This window comes from Gadus morhua, chromosome 12, assembly GCF_902167405.1.
Source record: "Gadus morhua chromosome 12, gadMor3.0, whole genome shotgun sequence".
NCBI lineage: Eukaryota > Metazoa > Chordata > Actinopteri > Gadiformes > Gadidae > Gadus > Gadus morhua.
In genome coordinates, this window is record NC_044059.1 from 6,362,089 (window position 1) to 6,382,594 (window position 20,506).

The following is a 20,506-nucleotide window of genomic DNA, read 5'->3' on the forward strand; positions in this document are numbered from 1 at the left end:
TGATTTATCATGTATTGATCCATTTATTCAAAAGATCCAAAGACAAAGAACAGGTGCATTACGGTATCATTTTATATTGTTGTTGGACCGGTGTGGGGGGATGGGCACGGATCCCTGGCGTCAATTTCCGACGAAAAGGGACGAAAGGAAATCAATGTTAAATCGAATAGCAACAGACGACGCGATCGTCTGTTGCCGGGAAACGGGCGATCGCGTCAAATGACGTAGGACGCGAATGTTCAAGAACCGTCGTACGTCATTTGACGCGTCGTCTGTTGCTATTCGATTAAACAATTAAATACAATACAAACATGAAGTAAAAAAAAGTGTTATCTAGCGATCCGTTATCTGTATTATGTTATTTCGTCTTTTGGAAACATGAGCCGAATGTTTTTTGCAACCTGCCCGGTAACAGACGATCGCGTCGTCTGTTGCCAGGCAGGTTGTCAAGATGTAAACAACTGATGACGTAGGCCGGTACAATTTTCGCCCCCGGTACAATTTTAACGTGACACCGTCACATTATGCGACTATTGACTATAAATAAGATTGCGACGATCCCAAGGTTATTTCGCTTCTCAACTCCAATAGGTAAGTAGGTACTACATTCTAACCTGAATGAGGAAATTTAGCACCTTTACATATAAGATATGACCGAAATATGTCAGGAAGTTGTCGTTGTGTTTGTTTGCACAGTTTAAATGCCCTGTAACTTTATTACTTTCATTGGACAGAGACCAAATTACCGTGTTCCAATACCCGTACTATCCGTACTTACTAGCCACATTTTGAGTACGTAGTACGTTCCAATTCAGGTCCGGCGAAAATAAGTATACTTCAAGGACCCGGATGTCGTACTCAAAACGGGCTAATCGCAAAGTGTGGATCGAAGGACACTTCGAGGCGGAACCAGGCTGAGCCAAAGTCGGCGCATTTTCCACATAGCCTGCATTAATTTTGTAGTTTTTATAGCTTTTTATAGCTGATAGGCGTAAAGAGTTTATTGGGGGGGAGAAGCCGCGGCGGCAGTCGTGGTGCACCGGTTAGTGCGCCTCGAATACTTCGTGGTGCACTAACCGGAAATTACGATCACGACTGGCTCCTCCCCCACAATAAACATCCCGCTTTGAACGGTGAACTCTTTATGCCTAGCAGCTAAAAAAAAAGCTATAAAGACTATAGTAGCTACAAAATGACAAAATTAATGCAGGCTATATGGAAAAAGCACCGACTTTGGCTCAGCCTGGCTCCGCCCTCTTCCACCACATCCCAAAGCATGGGCAAACAAGAGCAACATTTTCTCATTAGTTATTCAGTATTTATGTAGTAGTATCTAGCATGATCTTCAAATCTGAATTCATATTCTTTCCCTTCTCTCAACAGGTCCCTTCATCATTTATTTTAAAATTTCAGCTTCGTTTCAAAGTAAAAACAAGGGCACTTTTAAGAGCCACGTTTGTCTAGTAGTTAATTGTTGTCAGTCTCTCAGGTTCCCTGTGGTTCTTTCTCTTTCGCTCTTCCCCCATCCCCCACCCCCTTCCCCCTACCCCCACCCCCTTCCCCCTACCCCTTTATTGGTGTTTTGTCATTGTGTTGTCTTGTGTGTCTTGTTCATCATGAGTGACTGCTCCAATGTCGAGCAGCTCGTTAAGGAGCTTGATGAGCTTGTTGATCATTCTAAATTAAATGATGAACTCCAGACCTTGGAAGGTTTCATCAATAAGATGGAGGTAGAACGGGAGGCAGCACTATCCACCAGCCATCAACCGGTCCAGGAGGCCCCACCATCCACCAGCCATCAACCAGTCATGTGGCTGAAGAGGGACAGTGATGGAAATGTTGTCTATGACAGACCAAGATCATGCCGAAACCAAATGGGTCAGTTTTATTTTTTCAGTCCTATTACTTAAAGGAGAACATTTCTCACATAGATCTAAAACGATATTGATTGTTTTACCACTTTGGATTGAATACATGAATCAGCCATGGGTCTGGTATAAGATGAGGTTTTTATTACATATTCATCCAGAGTGGTATAGACAACAAATTTGGCTAATAAAAGGTTTGTATCATTGTGTGGAATAAAATTAGCTCGTCAAAATGTATGGTATTGTAATGCTGTAAAGGTTGATTTGTGTTTTATTTTCCGCTACAGCTAGTCACAGCTACAGTCGCAAGACTGGTGCTCGTACTACAATGTTGGAAAGCAGCGTTGAGAGAACCAACTACTGTCCTCCTGACACTGTTGGTATGTTATTTATTTTGTCTCTATTCTAGTTCATTGTGCTTATAAATTCTAATAATTCAAATGTAAATTCCATGTCTTTGCGACAGAATAACAGACAACATCCATGTTGCACACTTCAATTTAGTTTTTAAATATTATGTATTATTTTTTACAGAGTCTTTCCTTGAAGAGCTAAACTACTCACAGGATGATGACATGGATGATCAGGAAACAGCACCAGCACCACCACGAGCTTCCTTAGACTGGTCTACTCGAAGGAGTCTCCTCTCAGAGAGGTGGGCGAAAGAGAGACCCCGGCTGGTGAATACCATGGTGGCACAACAAAATGCGGAAACTGGGATCTGCCAACAGTGTGGCAGCAGTCCAGCTGCTGTCCGTTGTCGTGACTGCCGACCTCACCCACTCTTATGTGCTGAGTGTGATGTCAGTTTACACAGAAACCAGGTGTTCCACAACAGGGATGCAACAATAGCTGGATTCTTTCAGCCATTGCCTCCAACAACCTGTGTCGTGGACAGGGTTCTTTCCCAGTGTGGTAAGCTGTAGCGTCAAATTTAGGGCTGCACAATTGTTGCAATCGTAATCGCAATATGATCCAACGCAACTGCCCAATCGTATAATCTGCAAATAATCATGCATAGGTACATTTCTGTCATTTGACTTTTATATTCACGTCATCCTCCTTGACTGTGCCACTTAATCGCAGTAATCGCTTTATCTGTCAAAAAAAACGCAATTATGTATTTTCAATAACTTCACAGTATAATAGGCTTCACAGGAATATTTTAATTTAAGTACTTTCTCTGAAACACACTTAATGAACTTTTATCTTAAAGCTTTTCAAAGTATTGATTTTTAAATGATTACAGAATACTTCCCAGTTAGTACATAGGATGATGTATGTCTTTAATCCCTGCATATGATGTGTCTTTCAGTGTGTATTTTGCCGTTGGAGATGCCCGAGAAAATTTGTACTTGTTCTCCGGGAACGTTGAGTGTCAACCCAGGAAAAGTTGTTGCTGTGGTTACAATAAATGGTAAGAATAAAATGAACTTGGGGAAACCCAGGGTCATTTCTATTGACTTTGTAAATGTCTCCTGAGTTATTTCTATTCAAATGTTTCCAATAGAAGTCTGCACTGGACAGATTTTTCAGTCCTGCGGCCCCCCTGTTCCCGCAATATTTTGTCCGGTTCCCGTAATAATGTGTCATTTTTAGTCCTGCTCCCGCCCGCATCTGTAACCGTGTATCCCACTTCTGGCGGCGAAAGACCTCAGAAGGGATGTTCAGTTTTGGCTTCTGTCTCACAAAAGAGTCACTTTGACAACTGAGAAAGACTGCCAGATGTATGATTTTAAGTTTCTCGGTTCGGAATGTACTACAGGGGAGATTTGAATGTAGGCTACCTTTCTTTAGAAAGGCACTTCAATCTGAAGTAGCCCAGTGGTGTCCCCTTCTTCTGTCATGCTTTCAAGTCATGCTTTCAAGTTTCAGTAGCAGGAAAGAATTGAACCGACAAATAAACAACAATATCTCTGTCAGTTAGGATGCTTCAACACAGTTCTTTATTGCTGCCTGACAGAACATCCAGCTCAACTATAATTATATACACTATTTTTATTTATGTTATTTTACTCACATTTTCATTTGCGGAAGTGCAGTGAATCATCTGTTCCTCCCGCACCAGCAAACACACTTCTCATCCCATATACAATGTGTTTTTGATTTTTCTAGGACGATATGATCTCTCTATGCCTGAGATGAAATGCGAGGCATGCAAAGCCACTTGGAGTGCTGGAGTCGATGACTTGGTCCGTAATGACTACTGGCCTGCGACCCTTCACTTCTCCACGGTGTACTCTACCGATGTGTTGCATTCATACGAAGAGTTGAAGATGGCAGCACCAGGACTTTCCTGTCAAGCCTTTTTGCGAATGCTTGATCAACGAACTGTCCGCTTCGGCCGTGTGAGTATTAGTGGTGGGAATCACTACCAACTAGTATGACGAGTATAGCAGAGTGACTGATGTGATTCAGCTATACTCAATACATTGATAGAACATCATCAACAACTCAATCACTCAAAACATGTATTTCATTCAGACCCGTGTATAAGATCCTTGTCACGTCATAGTCATGCAGATTGCATTCAGAAACATTCAGAAAATTGTAAATGTATACAATTAGACTACAGTATCATGTTTTGATAAAATACTGTGAAATATGTTGACATGTTTTACTGTTCTGAAACAGACTGGGAAGATCACAGCAGACAGCTTCAGAAAAAGCTTTTTGGAGTGGGAGGCTGTTAGATTTGAGGTCGACAAGATATGCAGGGAGGAGCCTTTTGTCTGTCCTGCATGCACCCCAGACATGCTTGCCGTTTCAGTGGACGGAAATCGCAAGCACTACCGCTTTAAGAATGCAGCAAGGTACTAAAAAAATGTGTGTAATTTCCAGTGTTGTTAAAGTAACCTTTGCTGTGTCATATTGACGGTCAATGTGTACCTCTCTTTCATTTAGATCTGAGGAGCAAGCCTTGTTTGATGGCATCTTCATTGCTAAAGATGATGAAGTAGAGAGATTTGTGGATTACATTCATTCTACCACCAACCATGTAAACTTCTATAATATTTCTAAAAACACCACCAATAACATCCTAACGTTGATATTGTTTGGGTGAGTCCTGACAATTTATGTCAACCGTTTTCCATTTTGTAGGTCTCTGGAAGAGGTGTCTGTGGAGGGGAGTGGTCAGCAGCCAGAGAAACATCTCAGAGATCCAGGAGTAAAATTGATGAGGAGGGACTTGAGCTTGCGGTGTGTCGACATGGAGTTTTTCTCAGCGCTCTCAACATGTTCAGGGGAGAAATCTACGCGTATCCCCTCTACCTGCAGAACAAGCTGGCAAATAAGCCAATAACCTTTTTTGCCATGGATGTTACATGCAAGTACTGGCCCTACCTCAACAAAGTGGCAAAAAGCTGCCCGGAGCTCCAGCACCTTCTTGACATGAAGCCATTCCTGTCAGTGTTTCATGCTAAAGCCCATGACTTTAAATGCGAGGTAAGAAAACATTACCATCTCATTGACTGTCCCTGAACACCTGGAAAGGTATGTTGGCATAAATATTTTCTTTAATAGGTTAAATGGAGTGGAGCTTACCAGCAAGGGGCTGGATTGACACTTGGGGAGGAGGTTGAGCAGTGCAACGCCTTCCTCTCTAGGATTGCTGTTACGACAAAACATATGTCCAAAGCAGGTAAGTTTACCACACACTGCACTTCTTAGATTGAAAGTGTTATAAGGAAAGTGTAGCAGCTGCAAATCTCCACCTTCTCACCCTGTTAACAGAAGCACTCAAATTACTGTACCTCCAGATTCTTGTAATTATGGTGAGCTTTGTTGAGGTCACACATTTTCAGACTCGACGCCAAATGTCTCGAGACACTGACTTGTACCACTCTCCTGCGCCATTTGTCATACTGTCATGCGACACCATACAAAGCTACTTGTTTACTCTTCTCCCCCACTGTCAACTCTCTGCTAATAATTTGTTCTGTTCACTTGACAAGAAAAAGGCACAAGACTGCAGGTGAGGGACATGTAGTAAAAAACAGATGAGTTTATTTTTTTATTTTTTGCAGGTCGTACAGACATGCTTACACTGATGGCCATGCGCTGGAATCAGCAGAAGTTTAATAACTTGGACACTTCACTTGCCCGCCGATATCAGAAGGTAGACGAGAGTCTTTTTTTTTCTTATATTGTAGATGCCTTCTATTGTATATTTGTGTAGGGATAACATTTTTCTTTTGTTATTTAAAGGCCACAAAAGGCCTGGAAAGCCGGCTTCAGGACCTGGAGGTCATGAGAGTCCAACTGGCAGTGACACAGGTTGAAGTTGAGGGCTGGGTCACTGACGTAAAAGAGTGGGCAGAAGGTGAGAGTTATACTATTACTGATCAATGTGTCAGTTCTGCAGAAAAAAAGGAGAATCTTTATGACTTCCCTGTGGCCTTCTGTGTTACATTGAGACTTGGCTCATTGCAGTTAGCACCATGAAAATGTAAGTGAAATGTTTACACTTCTTTTCTTCTCAGCAACAACATCCCAAAAGAATGCAGATCTGGACGCGGTGACTAGTAGATTGGAGGTGCTGGTGGCCAGCATTAAAAGAAGGTCCCAGCGCCTTTACAAAGACACCGATGGCAGCAAAGGTCGGGCCCGGATGCGGCGCAAAATCAGAGAGGAGAAGGCCATTCTTGGCTCTGTTGCTGACAAATACAACAGCATGGTTCCAGATGCAGAGAGAATCACCTTTGACAGCATTCTCTCTGAGGAGACAGTTTGGCCGTGGCAACTTTCCCATGGTGGTATGTAAGCAAATCAGTTGACAATTTCGTACGATTCACATAGTAGCACAGAGCCAATTATGCCTTATTTCAGATGATCTCAGAAATTCTTTGAAAAATAAATGTACTTTGGCTTATTTTCCACAACTGTATCCCAGACAATGTCGATTTGAAAACCAAGAGGAAGGCGTTTGACGTTGTGATGGCAATAAGGAGACTTGAGGAGGAGAGGAAGATTGTCATTGCCGAGATGGCAAAGCATTGGAAGTCTCTCTCCACTCGTGCAGACACGCTCAAGGAGATGTCATGCCGGCTTTCCAGTGAGCCATTGCAAAGTACGTATTTAAGTAACATGTTGGAATACTATAATGTACATTGTCATTCATATTTTTTCCTGAGATTTCTAATGTGGCCGTTATCTTTTTTGTTTTACTCCCATAAGGTGAGCTGTGGGGTCTAAATGAGGAAGGGATCAAGGGTCTCCGCAGCTTAACCTTGAAAAAGAAGCAAGCAGTCACAACAATGATGAAGCATGCGAGAGGCTGTTACGCTCAAGTTTTGAGAGGAACCAGTATGGACTTCCAGAGGGACTGGGATGGATACGACAGTGACTCTGAAATGTCAGACGAGTGAACTTGGCTTCATCGCTCCTGATATCCTGACGTGACTAGAAAATGTATGAACAGTGAATTTATTACAATCAGTAAAGACAAGCTGCGCTGATTAATTGCTATTTGTACTGTTTTTATTGATGCTATTATGAACTTACACTCCATAAACAAACTGAAAGCTGCCACACAGACCGACATCATTTTTATCCCTGTCATGTATAAGCATATCTTTATGAGTACATAATGTTCCCATGGTTTTGATGTGTGGGTGGAGAGGAGACCGGCTGAGGTGGATCAGAGGGCCCGGGGCGGGGTGGCCCTCGCGCTTTTAGATGCGTGCCCCAGTTGAAAACAGTTGAACTTTTGAAGAAAAGCGCTCCACGTCATCGGCGCTTTTTTTGAACGACCAATCAAAATCGAGGAGGAGGCAGGGCTAAAAGTATCAACAGTACACAAACTGAAACATGTCGGACGAAAGTTTAATAACAGCTGTGAGTGAGTGTCCGGTCCTGTACGACCTCACGTTAAAGGTGGTATTGTTTGTACTGCCTCCTGCCACGATTAATGCTGTGGACCCACACTCTCCTCCGGGCTACCACGACACGCGCAGGGGGATCGTCCGCAACCTCCGCTGCCACGGCAAGAAGCGCTATTAATCTTGCATTCATTTTCTAATAAAATTGTAGGAGCAACCAGAGAGGACTTTGAGGGTTCAGATGCCAGATGATGTAGCCAACAGATAGAAGCTGTATATCTATGGATACAAGCGATGACGTGTATTAATGACGTAAACGAAAAACGCTCCGTGCGCCTTTTTTGAGCGGCGCGCATAAACGCGTTGAAAGCAGTGCACGGAGCGCTCCGCCTTTTAAAAAGGCTTTTGGTGGACACGGCCCCTAAGGCAGCAGAAATCCTCATAAACAACACTACAGATGCCATATTTGGCTGTTAATTATGATGCATAAGTTCCTAAGTCATTGTCAGCCCACAACTTGCAAATGTGACTTAATTCTAGTCACTACATGGTTATTATAGACACACAACTCCATTTTTCCAAAATTTGGACTCATCAACTCCCCCTGTTACAGATGGTCAATGAAAGCACCTTTGACAGACCATATTCAACTGCTTTTCATGTGCAGTGAGGGTACATTGGTTCATGACGTTTAGAGATATATCTATAGGCCTACGTGAAACTATACACACAGGTTTTAGGACTATGTCATCCGGACAATATAGGACCGTTCTGGATGGTTTGAGGAGAGGTTAAAGTTACAGTGTTCTATGAAGTACTGTATATGTATCTCCTTCCGCACAGCATGTTAGACCTATGCTGACTTTTTGGATAAAAAAGGTCCTATGATTGTCATTTAACAAGATGTGCTTGCAAAACTTAAACTGTACACAGGAATGTATTAGCACTACAATATATTATAAATTGGATCATCCAGGATCATCCTGTCAGACTGGGGAAGGGGTTAAAGGGTCTATAAACCGCCATAGTAAGTTAATGGGAAAATGCCAAAGGTGAAACAATCAATCAAAATAAACTCAGAACTGGTCCACATTGAAAAGTATGACTGTGTATAATACTACCAACGATATCTTACATAAATCTGGCCACAAAATAACTGTTGAAAGATTTTGACTGATTGTTTCCAGCTTGGCCCTTCAAGAGGTCTCTGAATGTATACGGCAAACAGCCATGATGTGTACCAACAAGAAAATCGAACTTTGTCGTAGGACAACAGTGAAGACATCGTTGGAAAGGTCTTGACATAGGGAGCAACATATGTCAATATGAGATGTGTGGGCAGTTCTTGCTCTTCAGGTTTGCCCTTTGAACCTTGCACCTGTGACACTTTTGAAGGCTTATAATTCAACAACAAAATATGCTCCAGACATAGGGTCAACAGTTTTGGAAAGCTCTGTACCTATACTAACATACCCGGCAGCAGACCAATAGGGGGCGCCACTGATTAGGGTCAAAACCTATAAAAAACATGATTTCACCCTCTTACCAATACAAAAGTTAAAATCAGACCAAACAGGCGTGCTTCCTACACTTAAAAACATATAATAAGCTTGCATGGTTCGTGATCACAGTTTTACATAATAGAGATAATTAATTGGAACTACAAAAGCTATGAAGCAGCACAATGATGTGTACTGCACTCGGCAGAAATTGTAGTTCTGGTATCCTATTTCCGGTATAGGGTTCAGAAATGATACATCTGCTAATTTGTCAACCGGCAAAGTATAACCATAACGTATACGTTTATAAAGTGAGTAGATGTATGTGATGAAAAAGATAAACAAATACATTTATTAGTGCTATTTTTAGGTTTTTCGTGCTGCTCTATCTCGCCGACAGAAAGGGGTGTGTTTAATGGCGTAACGTATTAAGCAACGTTTTCAAAGCATTTCTTTCAGACCTCAACCTTCGATCTATTTTCTTGCTATAAAGTGTTAATGTGGTCTATAATTTGTTTTAATATGGTGTGGCTTCCAAACAAGACGATTTAGTTCAGTATACCTGCAGTAGGATGGATTAATAAACGATAGCAGTCGCGGATTACTAGCAATAGCCTTACTGGCTAGTGAACACACCCAAAGGTTTTCAAGACGTCAGACGTCATTAGTGGTGGGCATAGATTTTTTTTTTAAATCTACATTAATTTTGGAATTAATCTAGATTAATCTAGATTAAAATGGCAAACGGCAAAAATCCTTTCGTTTACCTTGACAGCGGTCAATTACACTTGATAACGGTGAATTAACAAATATAATTCACCGCCGGAAGTTGTGAAGTGCCCATGCAAGTGAACGGAGCAGTCTACAGAAGAGCCGTGTAATAATCCAAAATAATGTAAGGTTTAGAAGTTAATTCATATTTGAAAGTACAATTTATATTTACAATGTGTAGTCAGTTAATCATTTGCATATTTATGTTACACAATTATGTGTCAGTCAGGATATTCTATTCAATCTGCCTCTGATTCCCTCACGTTTACCTCAGTCTAAATTCTAGCTTCTGAAAAGGACGTGTTGTGGTTGTGAGTTGAAAAGTAAAGTAAAGTACCGCTTGAGAAAATCATCCGACCGTCTCCCTGCTGTTTATTCTCATAAAGAGTGATCCACCACCACATATCGAACCCTCACGTTACAATAATTCAACTCGAGTTTTTTTTTTTACTAGTGTTGGTTACAAAATGATTCTTGACGAAAACTGGTGGGGAAATAACGGCCCACCACCACTAATATATATATATATATATATATATATATATATATATATATATATATATATATATATATATATATAATACCCAATATAATAGAGTGAACAATACTACATTTGTATATTAATAACATTGTAATGCGTTTCCCAACTCACTCTATTAGTTTAATACTGCTAACTTCCAATCATGGGAATACATCAATGTATTTAAAAATACAATGCCCAGTACAATCGTTCCTTTGAAATTGTTAGGAAGCAAAGAAATTAGAAGGGATACTTGAAGTTCTTCCACCAAGAGGAGGGTTGTAATTAAGTTAATGAAAATGTATCTTTACTAAATCAATCAAGGTAAAGGCTACATTATACTGTATATAGATGATTTGGGTGAAATATATCAGTTCATTAATGTAATCCACTTAAATAATAATGTATTTGTGATGTTAAATTGAACTAAATTTCAAATATAATTATGCATTATTTATGTTTGTTTCCCATATTTTCTTCTACAATATTTAAAAAAAAATACAAAACTGTCACATGATGTTTCTAAACACGATGGAAAAGTAAAACCAAAAATTCATTCAGTCATTTTTGGCAATAATTAATTCATCTTTAATCCACAAGGCTAATGGAAAGACGTAAACAGAAATATAGGTATACTTTCCTTTATTTTAAACAAAAATCAATTATAATAAATGAAAAAAGTCTGGCCGGCATCTTAGGATGGGAACTGGCAGGCCAGCTCCCATGTCTCCTCCCAGGTTTTTCCACTGTAAGTAAAAGTAGCGCAAAATAACATTAGAACAGTGAAAAATGGAGGAGCCATTTTAATAAATAATAGTTTCACAGCGTATATATTTTCCAAAAGTATTGTACGTCTTGTATTATATTGTTTTTATACAAACATATACATATAGAGTGCTTGATGCAATGTAACAGATACACATCAGCCACTCTCATCTATTAAGTCATAGAAAGTAAACTAGCCAATAGCCGATCTCAGTCAACGAGGATGATCTTGGCCGATACTGATGTTCTGCCAATGTATTGGTGAATGTCTACTTCCTACAGAGACTCACACAGGGACAATTATGCATGGCACAAGGCATGATATTGATAAGAGAAAGTGGCTAAATCCTCTAAACGATATGTGACACAGCATTTACTCCATCCTATACCAATAGTGTAATTATTATACAGATGGCTCTCAAAAATAACAATATTTTGAACAAGTTAAATTTGTCCCCCAAATGTATTTCAAAAAAGCTAATAGTCAATATATTCTAGATTCATTAGATATAAAGTGAAATGTTACAAGCAATTCTTAGGTTTTAATCTATCTTGATGATTACAGTTTACAGCTCATGAAAACCAAAATAATAATTTCAAAATATTGTCTTCTTGACAATTTCCCACAGATTCTCTATGGGGTTCAGAGGAGATGAGTTAACCACGGTAATACCATGGTAAGCAAACCAGTTACTAGCAGTTTTGGCACTGTGGCAGGTGCTGAGTCCTGCTGGAAAAGGAAATCAGCATCTCCATAAAGCTCGTCAACTCTAAAATCTTCTGGTAGAAGGCTGCATCGACTCTTTTCACAATATTCTAATTTTCGGAGACCCACCTGTACATTCAAAGTTTTGTGTGCTACAATATACGTTCCAACCTTTATACATATGAGATGGTTAAAAGTGGAAGCAGAAAATACATGTATGAAGGCAATATAAACCAGTGCTTACCATGCAGAGCAAGGTAACCATCTCACCCTTACTTCTGCTCGCCCCTACAGAAAGACATATAATCAGGCTTGGAATTTCATAATTTTAGTGGCAAGGCCACTTGGCCTTCAGATGGGCATATTTGGTGGGGGGCACAAAGGCCACACGTCAGGGCACCAAGGCCAAAGTTAACTATACAGTAGGCTACATAAAAATGAAGTTGTATTTAGCCTATTCATAGCAGTAGACCTGCATCACTATATGAAACATTAAAAAAAAATGAAACATGAGATATTACATTGAACTGTAAATCATCTGATTTTTATATGTACAGATATCTAGGCTGCTTGTAACATTTATTTTCTATTAGATGGTTTTGACAGGCCATAGGCAAAATAAAAATCACAGTGGCCTGTGAACCTCAGATTTTCAAAGGGACATCACGCAAAGGGCCATGGCCGTTGTTGAGCCTGCATGTAATTCATGCCAAGGACAAGAATGACTGAAGTTGGTAACCACTTGCTTAAATGGCCAGTGTTTTGTGATATGTGAAATGCCAGATGAGTCTGAGACAATGGAGAGATTATCAGACAGCCTAATGAAAAATATATTTCTATCTTACCTCATTCATCCTCCTTTCTGTGACGGCGTCATAATGAAATATTTTTTGCCTACTACATTTCCGGCAACCTTAAATGACAAAAAAGAAAATATTGATTAACCATAAATGTCAAACAGTAAGTAGAGGAATGTAACACGATCTGCAGTCTTGTGCATTTGTATGAAACTTTAACTAATTTTTAGATAGTTTTCATAAAATCTGGGGAACAACATTAAACATGGTCCAGCTAAATACAGCTAAGTAACTAAAGAATGTATTAGCCATCAAATTCAGTGATTTCATGGCCGAAATGTAGCCTAATTACAAAATTAATAAAATCGTACTGCCTAGCCGAAAGGACTGGAGCCAAATTCACCTGAGGATTTCTGTATTTCATGAATAATGATTACAAAAATGGGAAATTCGTACATAGTGTGCTAAGACTGAAGTTCACCTACACTTTCTTTTTTGGGGGGGGGGTTTGGCCAGGGCCTGAGGCTGGGGCTGGGCCTGGGGCTGGTGCTGGGCCAGGGCCTGAGGCTGGGGCTGGTGCTGGGCCAGGGCCTGAGGCTGGGGCTGGGCCTGGGGCTGGTGCTGGGCCAGGGCCTGAGGCTGGTGCTTGGACTGGGTCAGGGCCTGTAGCTGGGGCTGGGCCAGGGCCTGGGGCTGGTGCTGGGCCAGGGCCTGAGGCTGGTGCTGGGCCAGGGCCTGAGACTGGTGCTGGGCCAGGGCCTGAGGCTGGGGCTGGGCCTGAGGCTGGGGCTGGTGCTGGGCCAGGGCCTGAGGCTGGTGCTGGGCCAGGGCCTGAGACTGGTGCTGGGCCAGGGCCTGAGGCTGGGGCTGGGCCTGAGGCTGGGGCTGGTGCTGGGCCAGGGCCTGAGGCTGGTGCTCGGCCAGGGCCTGAGACTGGGGCTGGTGCTGGGCCAGGGCCTGAGGCTGGGGCTGGGCTAGGGCCTGGGGCAAGACAGGGTATAGGTCCAATATATGATATTGAGGCTGGGGCTGGGCCAGGGCCTGGGGCTGGTGCTGGGCCTGGACCAGGGCCTGAGGCTGGGGCTGGGCCAGGGCCTGGGGCTGGGGCTCGGGCTGAGGCTGGGGCTGGGCTAGGGCCTGGGGCAAGACAGGGTATAGGTCCAATATATGATATTGAGGCTGGGGCTGGGCCAGGGCCTGGGGCTGGTGCTGGGCCCGGGGCTGGACCAGGGCCTGAGGCTGGGGCTGGGCCAGGGCCTGAGGCTGGGGCTGGGCCAGGGCCTGGGGCTGGGGCTGGGCCAGGGCCTGGGGCTGGGGCTCGGGCTGAGGCTGGGGCTGGGCCAGGGCCTGGGGCTGGGGCTCGGGCTGGGGCAAGACAGGGTATAGGTCCAATATATGATATTGAGGCTCAGGCTCGGCCAGGGCCAGGGCCTGGGGCTGGGCCAGGGGCTCGGCCAGGGCAAAGGCCTGAGGCTGAGGCTGAGGCTGAGGCTGGGGCTGGTTCCCTACAATATTAAATGTGGATGTTGATATTCGATATGTACACATCAGCAAAGGCAAAACGTTTAAAACTGTCATGACTTTTAAATGAAACAAATCCTACCTTCTTTAAGCAAAACAAAATTGTATGCCTTTTTCATACTGGCTAAAATTTTGAGGTTATCCTCAGTGGGTGTCAGCTGGTTCATCACATCAGCCACCCACTTTCCAGAGGCTTTCTCCCTTCTGGCATAAAATAAAATTGGGACATAGCCCAATGCACTTAGTTTTTTCACCTGTAATAGATAAATGCAGATAAGCAAACATTAGTTATTCTCACTGCATTCTTTTTCCACCATATTAAAAACAAAATTACTTTAAACAACATTACTATCTCCCCAAATGCTTTTTTAAATTGTGGCTTTGAAATAGGTCACCTGGAATATAGTCTTGCTTTTTTACACTTACAGATTACACTTATTTTTGTAAAATGAGGTCCTTGCTCTATCACAGAAGTATTAATGAAGGTGAAGCAAATCATTAATACTTAATGAAATATGAGCTTTTCTACTTACTGCAATATGGGCAGAGTTCACCACTCTTGCCGCGTTTCGATTTTTCAGGACCCCTTCCGCCCACTTCCTATCCAGGGACCCCGTTTTGGCCTTTAGTTTTCCCTTGTTTGAGAGAGCTGCGAAACAACTGCTGCAGGTTTTTCGGCTCACCTGGTTTGGTAAAAGTATACCAAAGTGAGACATCAGATTCACAGTCACAGAGAAGAAGTACAATCAAGATATAGCTTTTAATTTGGCTGTATTCAGGAAAGAGGCACAAATGAAGCACAATGCAATTCAGAATATGCGTCTCTGGGTTGACACAGGATTATCCAGAGATTAAGTACACAACAAATCGTGGTAAAGGATAGATAATCATACAGTGAAAGTGGCAGAGGTATGAGACACCCAGGCTACTCTAATCAATGATGCCTATGGTGTTTGATGAAAAACAAGCAATCAAAATGTATATCAATCCAGACATTATATCATAAAAAGTCATTAGTAGGAGCATACTTTAGTGTCCACGTGACCTACTAATGAGAAATCTACAACATTAAACCACATATTAGAACATTGGACATAGGTCTAATGCTGTATTCCACTTTCCCTCACCTGGTTAGGTTCTTGGCAGGAGGGGCAGGGCCTAAACTTCTTTTGAGCCATGATGAAATCTACACCACACACACACACACACACACACACACACACACACACACACACACACACACACACACACACACACACACACACACACACACACACACACACACACACACACACACACACACACACACACACACACAGAGAGAGAGAGAAAGAGCAGCAATAGAGAGACGAAGGGAGTTAGGAGCAAAAACTGTTCTCTGCACTACTGGGGATGGCAAACACCACCAAATTGCACAGGACAATGTGGGTCAATAAGCATGTGTTAGCTTACAACACAATCTCACATATACCTGTGAATAGCCCCTCAGTAACTCAAATATTACAACTACATTGTACCGTGTTTGATTATACAATTTATGAAGATGGTACCCTGTATGAAAATGAATTAGAGGCTATGTTAGCTAGATTAACGGCATATTTAATTAGGTGCAACAAGTTATAATTCAATGTCTTGATTGATTAAATATATTCCATTGCCATAATACACTACACGGTGGTAAAAAATGCAAATATGTCATTTCATAACTCGATTATTTCCTTCAATGCTATCTGAATTCGAGCAGAATTGATTAAGCGGCAGGTTAACTGTTAGCTAAGTTAGTCTACCAAGTGCTTCCCATTTGCAACGACCATGCACTTATATCCGTCTCTATCCCATGTATTTTCTACAGTGCACTTTAGAGAGTGTCAACAAACACAACATAACTCGATAATTATTCTAATTCACATTTTTGTAAGCTAAAGTCAGAGCTGTACTTACAGTTCAGTCCAGAAGCGCAATGATCCTGGCTATCGTCGCATACATTGAGGGCATCGCTGATGATGTATTTGATTCGCCAACAAAACTCCCAGACACACAAAGTGAGATAAATATTAAATTATTATTATCAACATCATCATCGTCATTATTATTATTATTAGGGTGCCAAGCACAAAGTGCGAAGGCAACCTATTGGAATCGTTAGTGTTTTTATTATTATTATTATTATTATTATTCCGCCACGTTTGACTGGCCGTGTTCACATCTAGCGATTTTAAATCTGCCAGCTCATGTTTTACATTATATTCCTATGGAGCAGAGCGTTTCTGGAAAAAGTCACGGCCGTTTTTTTAGACGCCCCTCCCAGCGTTTTTTTCTGCCATACGGAGCGTCGAAAAAAGATCAGCTTGCTAGTTTAGCGATAGCAGCGTCCCTAGCAACCTGACGTCGTTGAAACATGCGAGCGAGCCGATAAAATCTTCCTAATAACTATAAAACTAAAGATCAGACACAATCACTGACTGAAGATTATGCAAGTAAAAAGCATATTTCTCTCTAGAAATGTTATTAGAAACACGTTTAACGGTGAATCGGTCCTAAAATATTGCATTTCCCATTCAGATAATAAAGATTAATAAAGATCATACACATTCACTGACTGAAGATTATTCAAGGAAAAAGTACATTTCTCGCTAGAAATGTCATTAGAAACACGTTTAATGGTGAATCTGTCAAACAAATCAATAGACAATAGCTACGGCGTCCCCATTGATTTCCTTTCGTCTATATCCGACGGTGAGGGATTAACATGAATGTCTATCTGATTGACCCCCGCGTTGAAAAACGACGCAAAAGGTATACCTTTTGCGTCGGAAATTGACGCCAGGGATCCTTGGCCATGCGTCACACATTTGACGAGTACCCCGCGTTGAAAAACGACGAAAAAGGTACAAATTTTTCGTCGGAAATTGACACCAGGTATCCGTGCACATCCCCCCACACCGGTCCAACAACAATATAAAATGATACCGTAATGCACCTGTTCTTTGCCTTTGGATCTTTTGAATAAATGGATCAATACATGATGAATCACAATGATCGCAAGCAGAGGACCGTGAGAGTTATTGAGCAGCAGATGAACCAGTACAAAAATCTGACACGTTAACGGAGCACTGAACTAGGCCCTCTCGGATGCCATTTGTTTCACTACGACTTCTTTCAGCTGCACACCCCTCTTCCCCAGCGAGATAACGGCTAATAAAACGCTTGAGGTGGCGTTTTGAAAAGAAAAAAATTACATTTTTTTAGTACACGGTATAAAGATAATTATGAACCTTTGATTGATATCCACACATTTTCTGCGGAGACACATTCCTGCTCCCCACTTGTATTGGAGTGACTGCAATACCAGGCTTGGCCTCTGAGCACTGGTGGATTCCGGAAATATGCACCAGTCCTGGGCATGGGGGCCGGTATTGTGTTTGGGAGGAAGAGGCGGGCCTTCTGAGAGGGGGTTCCGGGGGTTTCCTTCCGGGCGGGAGTTTTGGTTGTTGTAGTTTTCCGGTGGAGCTGTGCCTGCCTGTCCGATTGTGGAATCCAATAAACCTGCTATCAAGCTTACTTCGCTCACTACCTCGCCTGTGGTTATTACAATATCATTAAAAGTTACATAAAGTAACAGTTTAATAACAGAAACGCTGGAAACACGTGAGCTGCTAGTTTAGCGAAAGCAGCGTCCCTAGCAACCTGACGTCGTTGAAACATGCGAGCGAGCCGATAAAATCCTCCTAATAACTATAAAACTAAAGATCAGACACAATCACTGACTGAAGATCATGCAAGTAAAAAGCATATTTCTCGCTAGAAATGTTATTAGAAACACGTTTAACGGTGAATCGGTCCTAAAATATTGCATTTCCCATTCAGATAATAAAGATTAATAAAGATCATACACAGTCACTGACTGAAGATTATTCAAGGAAAAGGTACATTTCTCGCTAGAAATGGCATTATAAACACGTTTAATGGTGAATCTGTCAAACAAATCAATAGACAATAGCTACGGCATCACCATTGATTTCCTTTGGTCTATATCCGACGGTGAGGGATTAACATGAATGTCTATCTGATTGACCCCCGCGTTGAAAAACGACGCGAAAGGTATAACATGAATGTCTATCTGACGGACCCCGCGTCGAAAAACGACGAAAAAGGTACCCATTTTTCGTCGAAAATTGACGCCAGGGATCCTTGGCCATGCGTCACACGTTTGACGAGTAGGGAGTGAGACTGTGTTGACATTTCTTAAACTTTCACCCACACGAACACGCGCACGCACTTCAGATCAATCAAAGACCATGGGAAGACGGCGAAAATACCAGTGGCGTGGCGTGGGGATTTCTTTTGAGGAAGCCAAATGAGACAACACCTTTAATCTACATGCTTTTTTGAAGGTGGGGGACAGAAAAGAGTAGGCCTACGTCGCAGCTTGTATCTATTGAATGTAACTACAAGAGCTATTTCAGCGCCTGGTTACCAGGACTTACACATGCCTGTCATCTGACAGACACACGTGCTCGCTCTCTCTCTCTTTCGCGCTCTCACACACACACACACACACACACACACACACACACACACACACACACACACACACACACACACACACACACACACACACACACACACACAGTCATCCTAAACAATGTTCCTTACACAACTCTACTTAATAGATAACACAAGACAACCCTGAACAAGCGGCTATAATCTAACACAGCCGCATCTGTTCAGGTGAGCCCTGCTGTCCCTGGTGCTGATTCTCAGCGTTAACGAACGCGATAAAACAACAACTTCATTTGATTGACCAATGCAACTTATTCCAGACAATCAATGCACAATTAGACATACAATAACACAAAAAATAATAAACGGACAGCTCAGGGAACAGTAATGCCACACCGGGAGGTGGGTATTTTACTCACCCCGTTTGTAGATGAAGGCCATTCTCCTGTCTTTCATGGTGGCGAAGGGGTCAATAAGAGACCCAGGGATTGTTCAGGGTGCATGAATCTTTACGAAAAAGAAGACATGGCCAGCAAAATAGCAGCTGAAGTTCAGCGCTACCAGTCGGTGAGGACATAGTTCTCCTCATTGAAAGTGCGATAACCACTCATCTTTCTCTCCGTGCACGCAGCTGAAGCTTCGGCATTGGCCTGCAGTCAGATTCAATTTTTAGTTGCTTCCCATGTGGCAGTTTGGTTAAATTTTACTAAATACTCTAAATCTCAACCCTCCATAACTGCACTTGCTTATACGATAAAATGATAAAAGTGCAAATCTCCCGATATTTGTTTACGTTGACGTTGATGCTTTGATTTGATTGGTGTGAAGCAAAGGGCCCGGTGGCTTCCCTTTGCACCCTGCTGATTAATCACAGGAGGGCAGTGTCATGACGGTAGCCTCACCTGATAGGTTAATCCTTCTTCTTTTTCTTCACCAAGGGATGCCATCTCGGGCAGGCTTCCTCACGGACATACAGTGTGCAATGTCGTGTTTGACCGTGTATTCAGTACTTACAACTTAGAGGGGCGCTGTTTCGCACATTTTGAAATTCTCAATGAGACGAGAAAATGTGGAAGAAATGACAGCAACACAGCACCAAAGAATAACCAAAACTGTTAATATTAATGTTTTTATTGGATGTCTAAAAAAAATGAAAGAATTCTCTGACACTTTAACCATTAACCTTGGTACAAACATTAAACATCACACACACACACACACACACACACACACACACACACACACACACACACACACACACACACACACACACACACACACACACACACACACACACACACACACACACACACACACACACACACACACGCATACGCAGTGTATTGCAGATCATTAATTAATTCAGATGTCATAATAATCGTTTACATGGATAAGGATTCCTACTGAATCAATTACTGCCGTCTCTATTGAACTAGTGATTGTTTTTGTAATAGTGTAACGTCGGCCCTCAGCAGCCTCCTCACTCCTTACGTGCTACTGTATAAATGCTGGTTTTGCGGCAGCAATAATTGCTTACGGCCATACCACCCTGAACACGCCCGATCTCGTCTGATCTCGGAAGCTAAGCAGGGTCGGGCCTGGTTAGTACTTGGATGGGAGACCGCCTGGGAATACCAGGTGCTGTAAGCTTTTTCTTTTTCAACTCGAGCTCATTGCCTCCGTGGCCTACCGTGAGCTGATCTTTACTGCCAACCGTTTGGGAGAATTTAAGCA

General features: G+C 42.1%; 1 protein-coding gene and 1 non-coding gene across 2 annotated transcripts; both read left to right on the forward strand.

Moving 5' to 3' along the window:
• Positions 1–1,556: 1,556 nt before the first annotated feature.
• On the forward strand, positions 1,557–7,397 carry LOC115555887 (uncharacterized). The gene is made up of 14 exons (XM_030372930.1): positions 1,557–1,878; positions 2,156–2,248; positions 2,403–2,783; positions 3,184–3,285; positions 3,984–4,216; positions 4,503–4,681; positions 4,773–4,866; positions 4,971–5,315; positions 5,394–5,511; positions 5,897–5,988; positions 6,078–6,192; positions 6,353–6,625; positions 6,763–6,939; positions 7,047–7,397. The coding sequence occupies exons 1-14, from the start codon at positions 1,617–1,619 to the stop codon at positions 7,235–7,237; spliced, it is 2,655 nt and encodes an 884-aa protein (XP_030228790.1). The 5' UTR covers positions 1,557–1,616; the 3' UTR covers positions 7,238–7,397.
• A 12,906-nt stretch (positions 7,398–20,303) lies between these two features.
• On the forward strand, positions 20,304–20,422 carry LOC115556471 (5S ribosomal RNA). Its single transcript, XR_003979046.1, has one exon. It is a non-coding gene; the product is annotated as a 5S ribosomal RNA (ribosomal RNA).
• Positions 20,423–20,506: the final 84 nt, after the last annotated feature.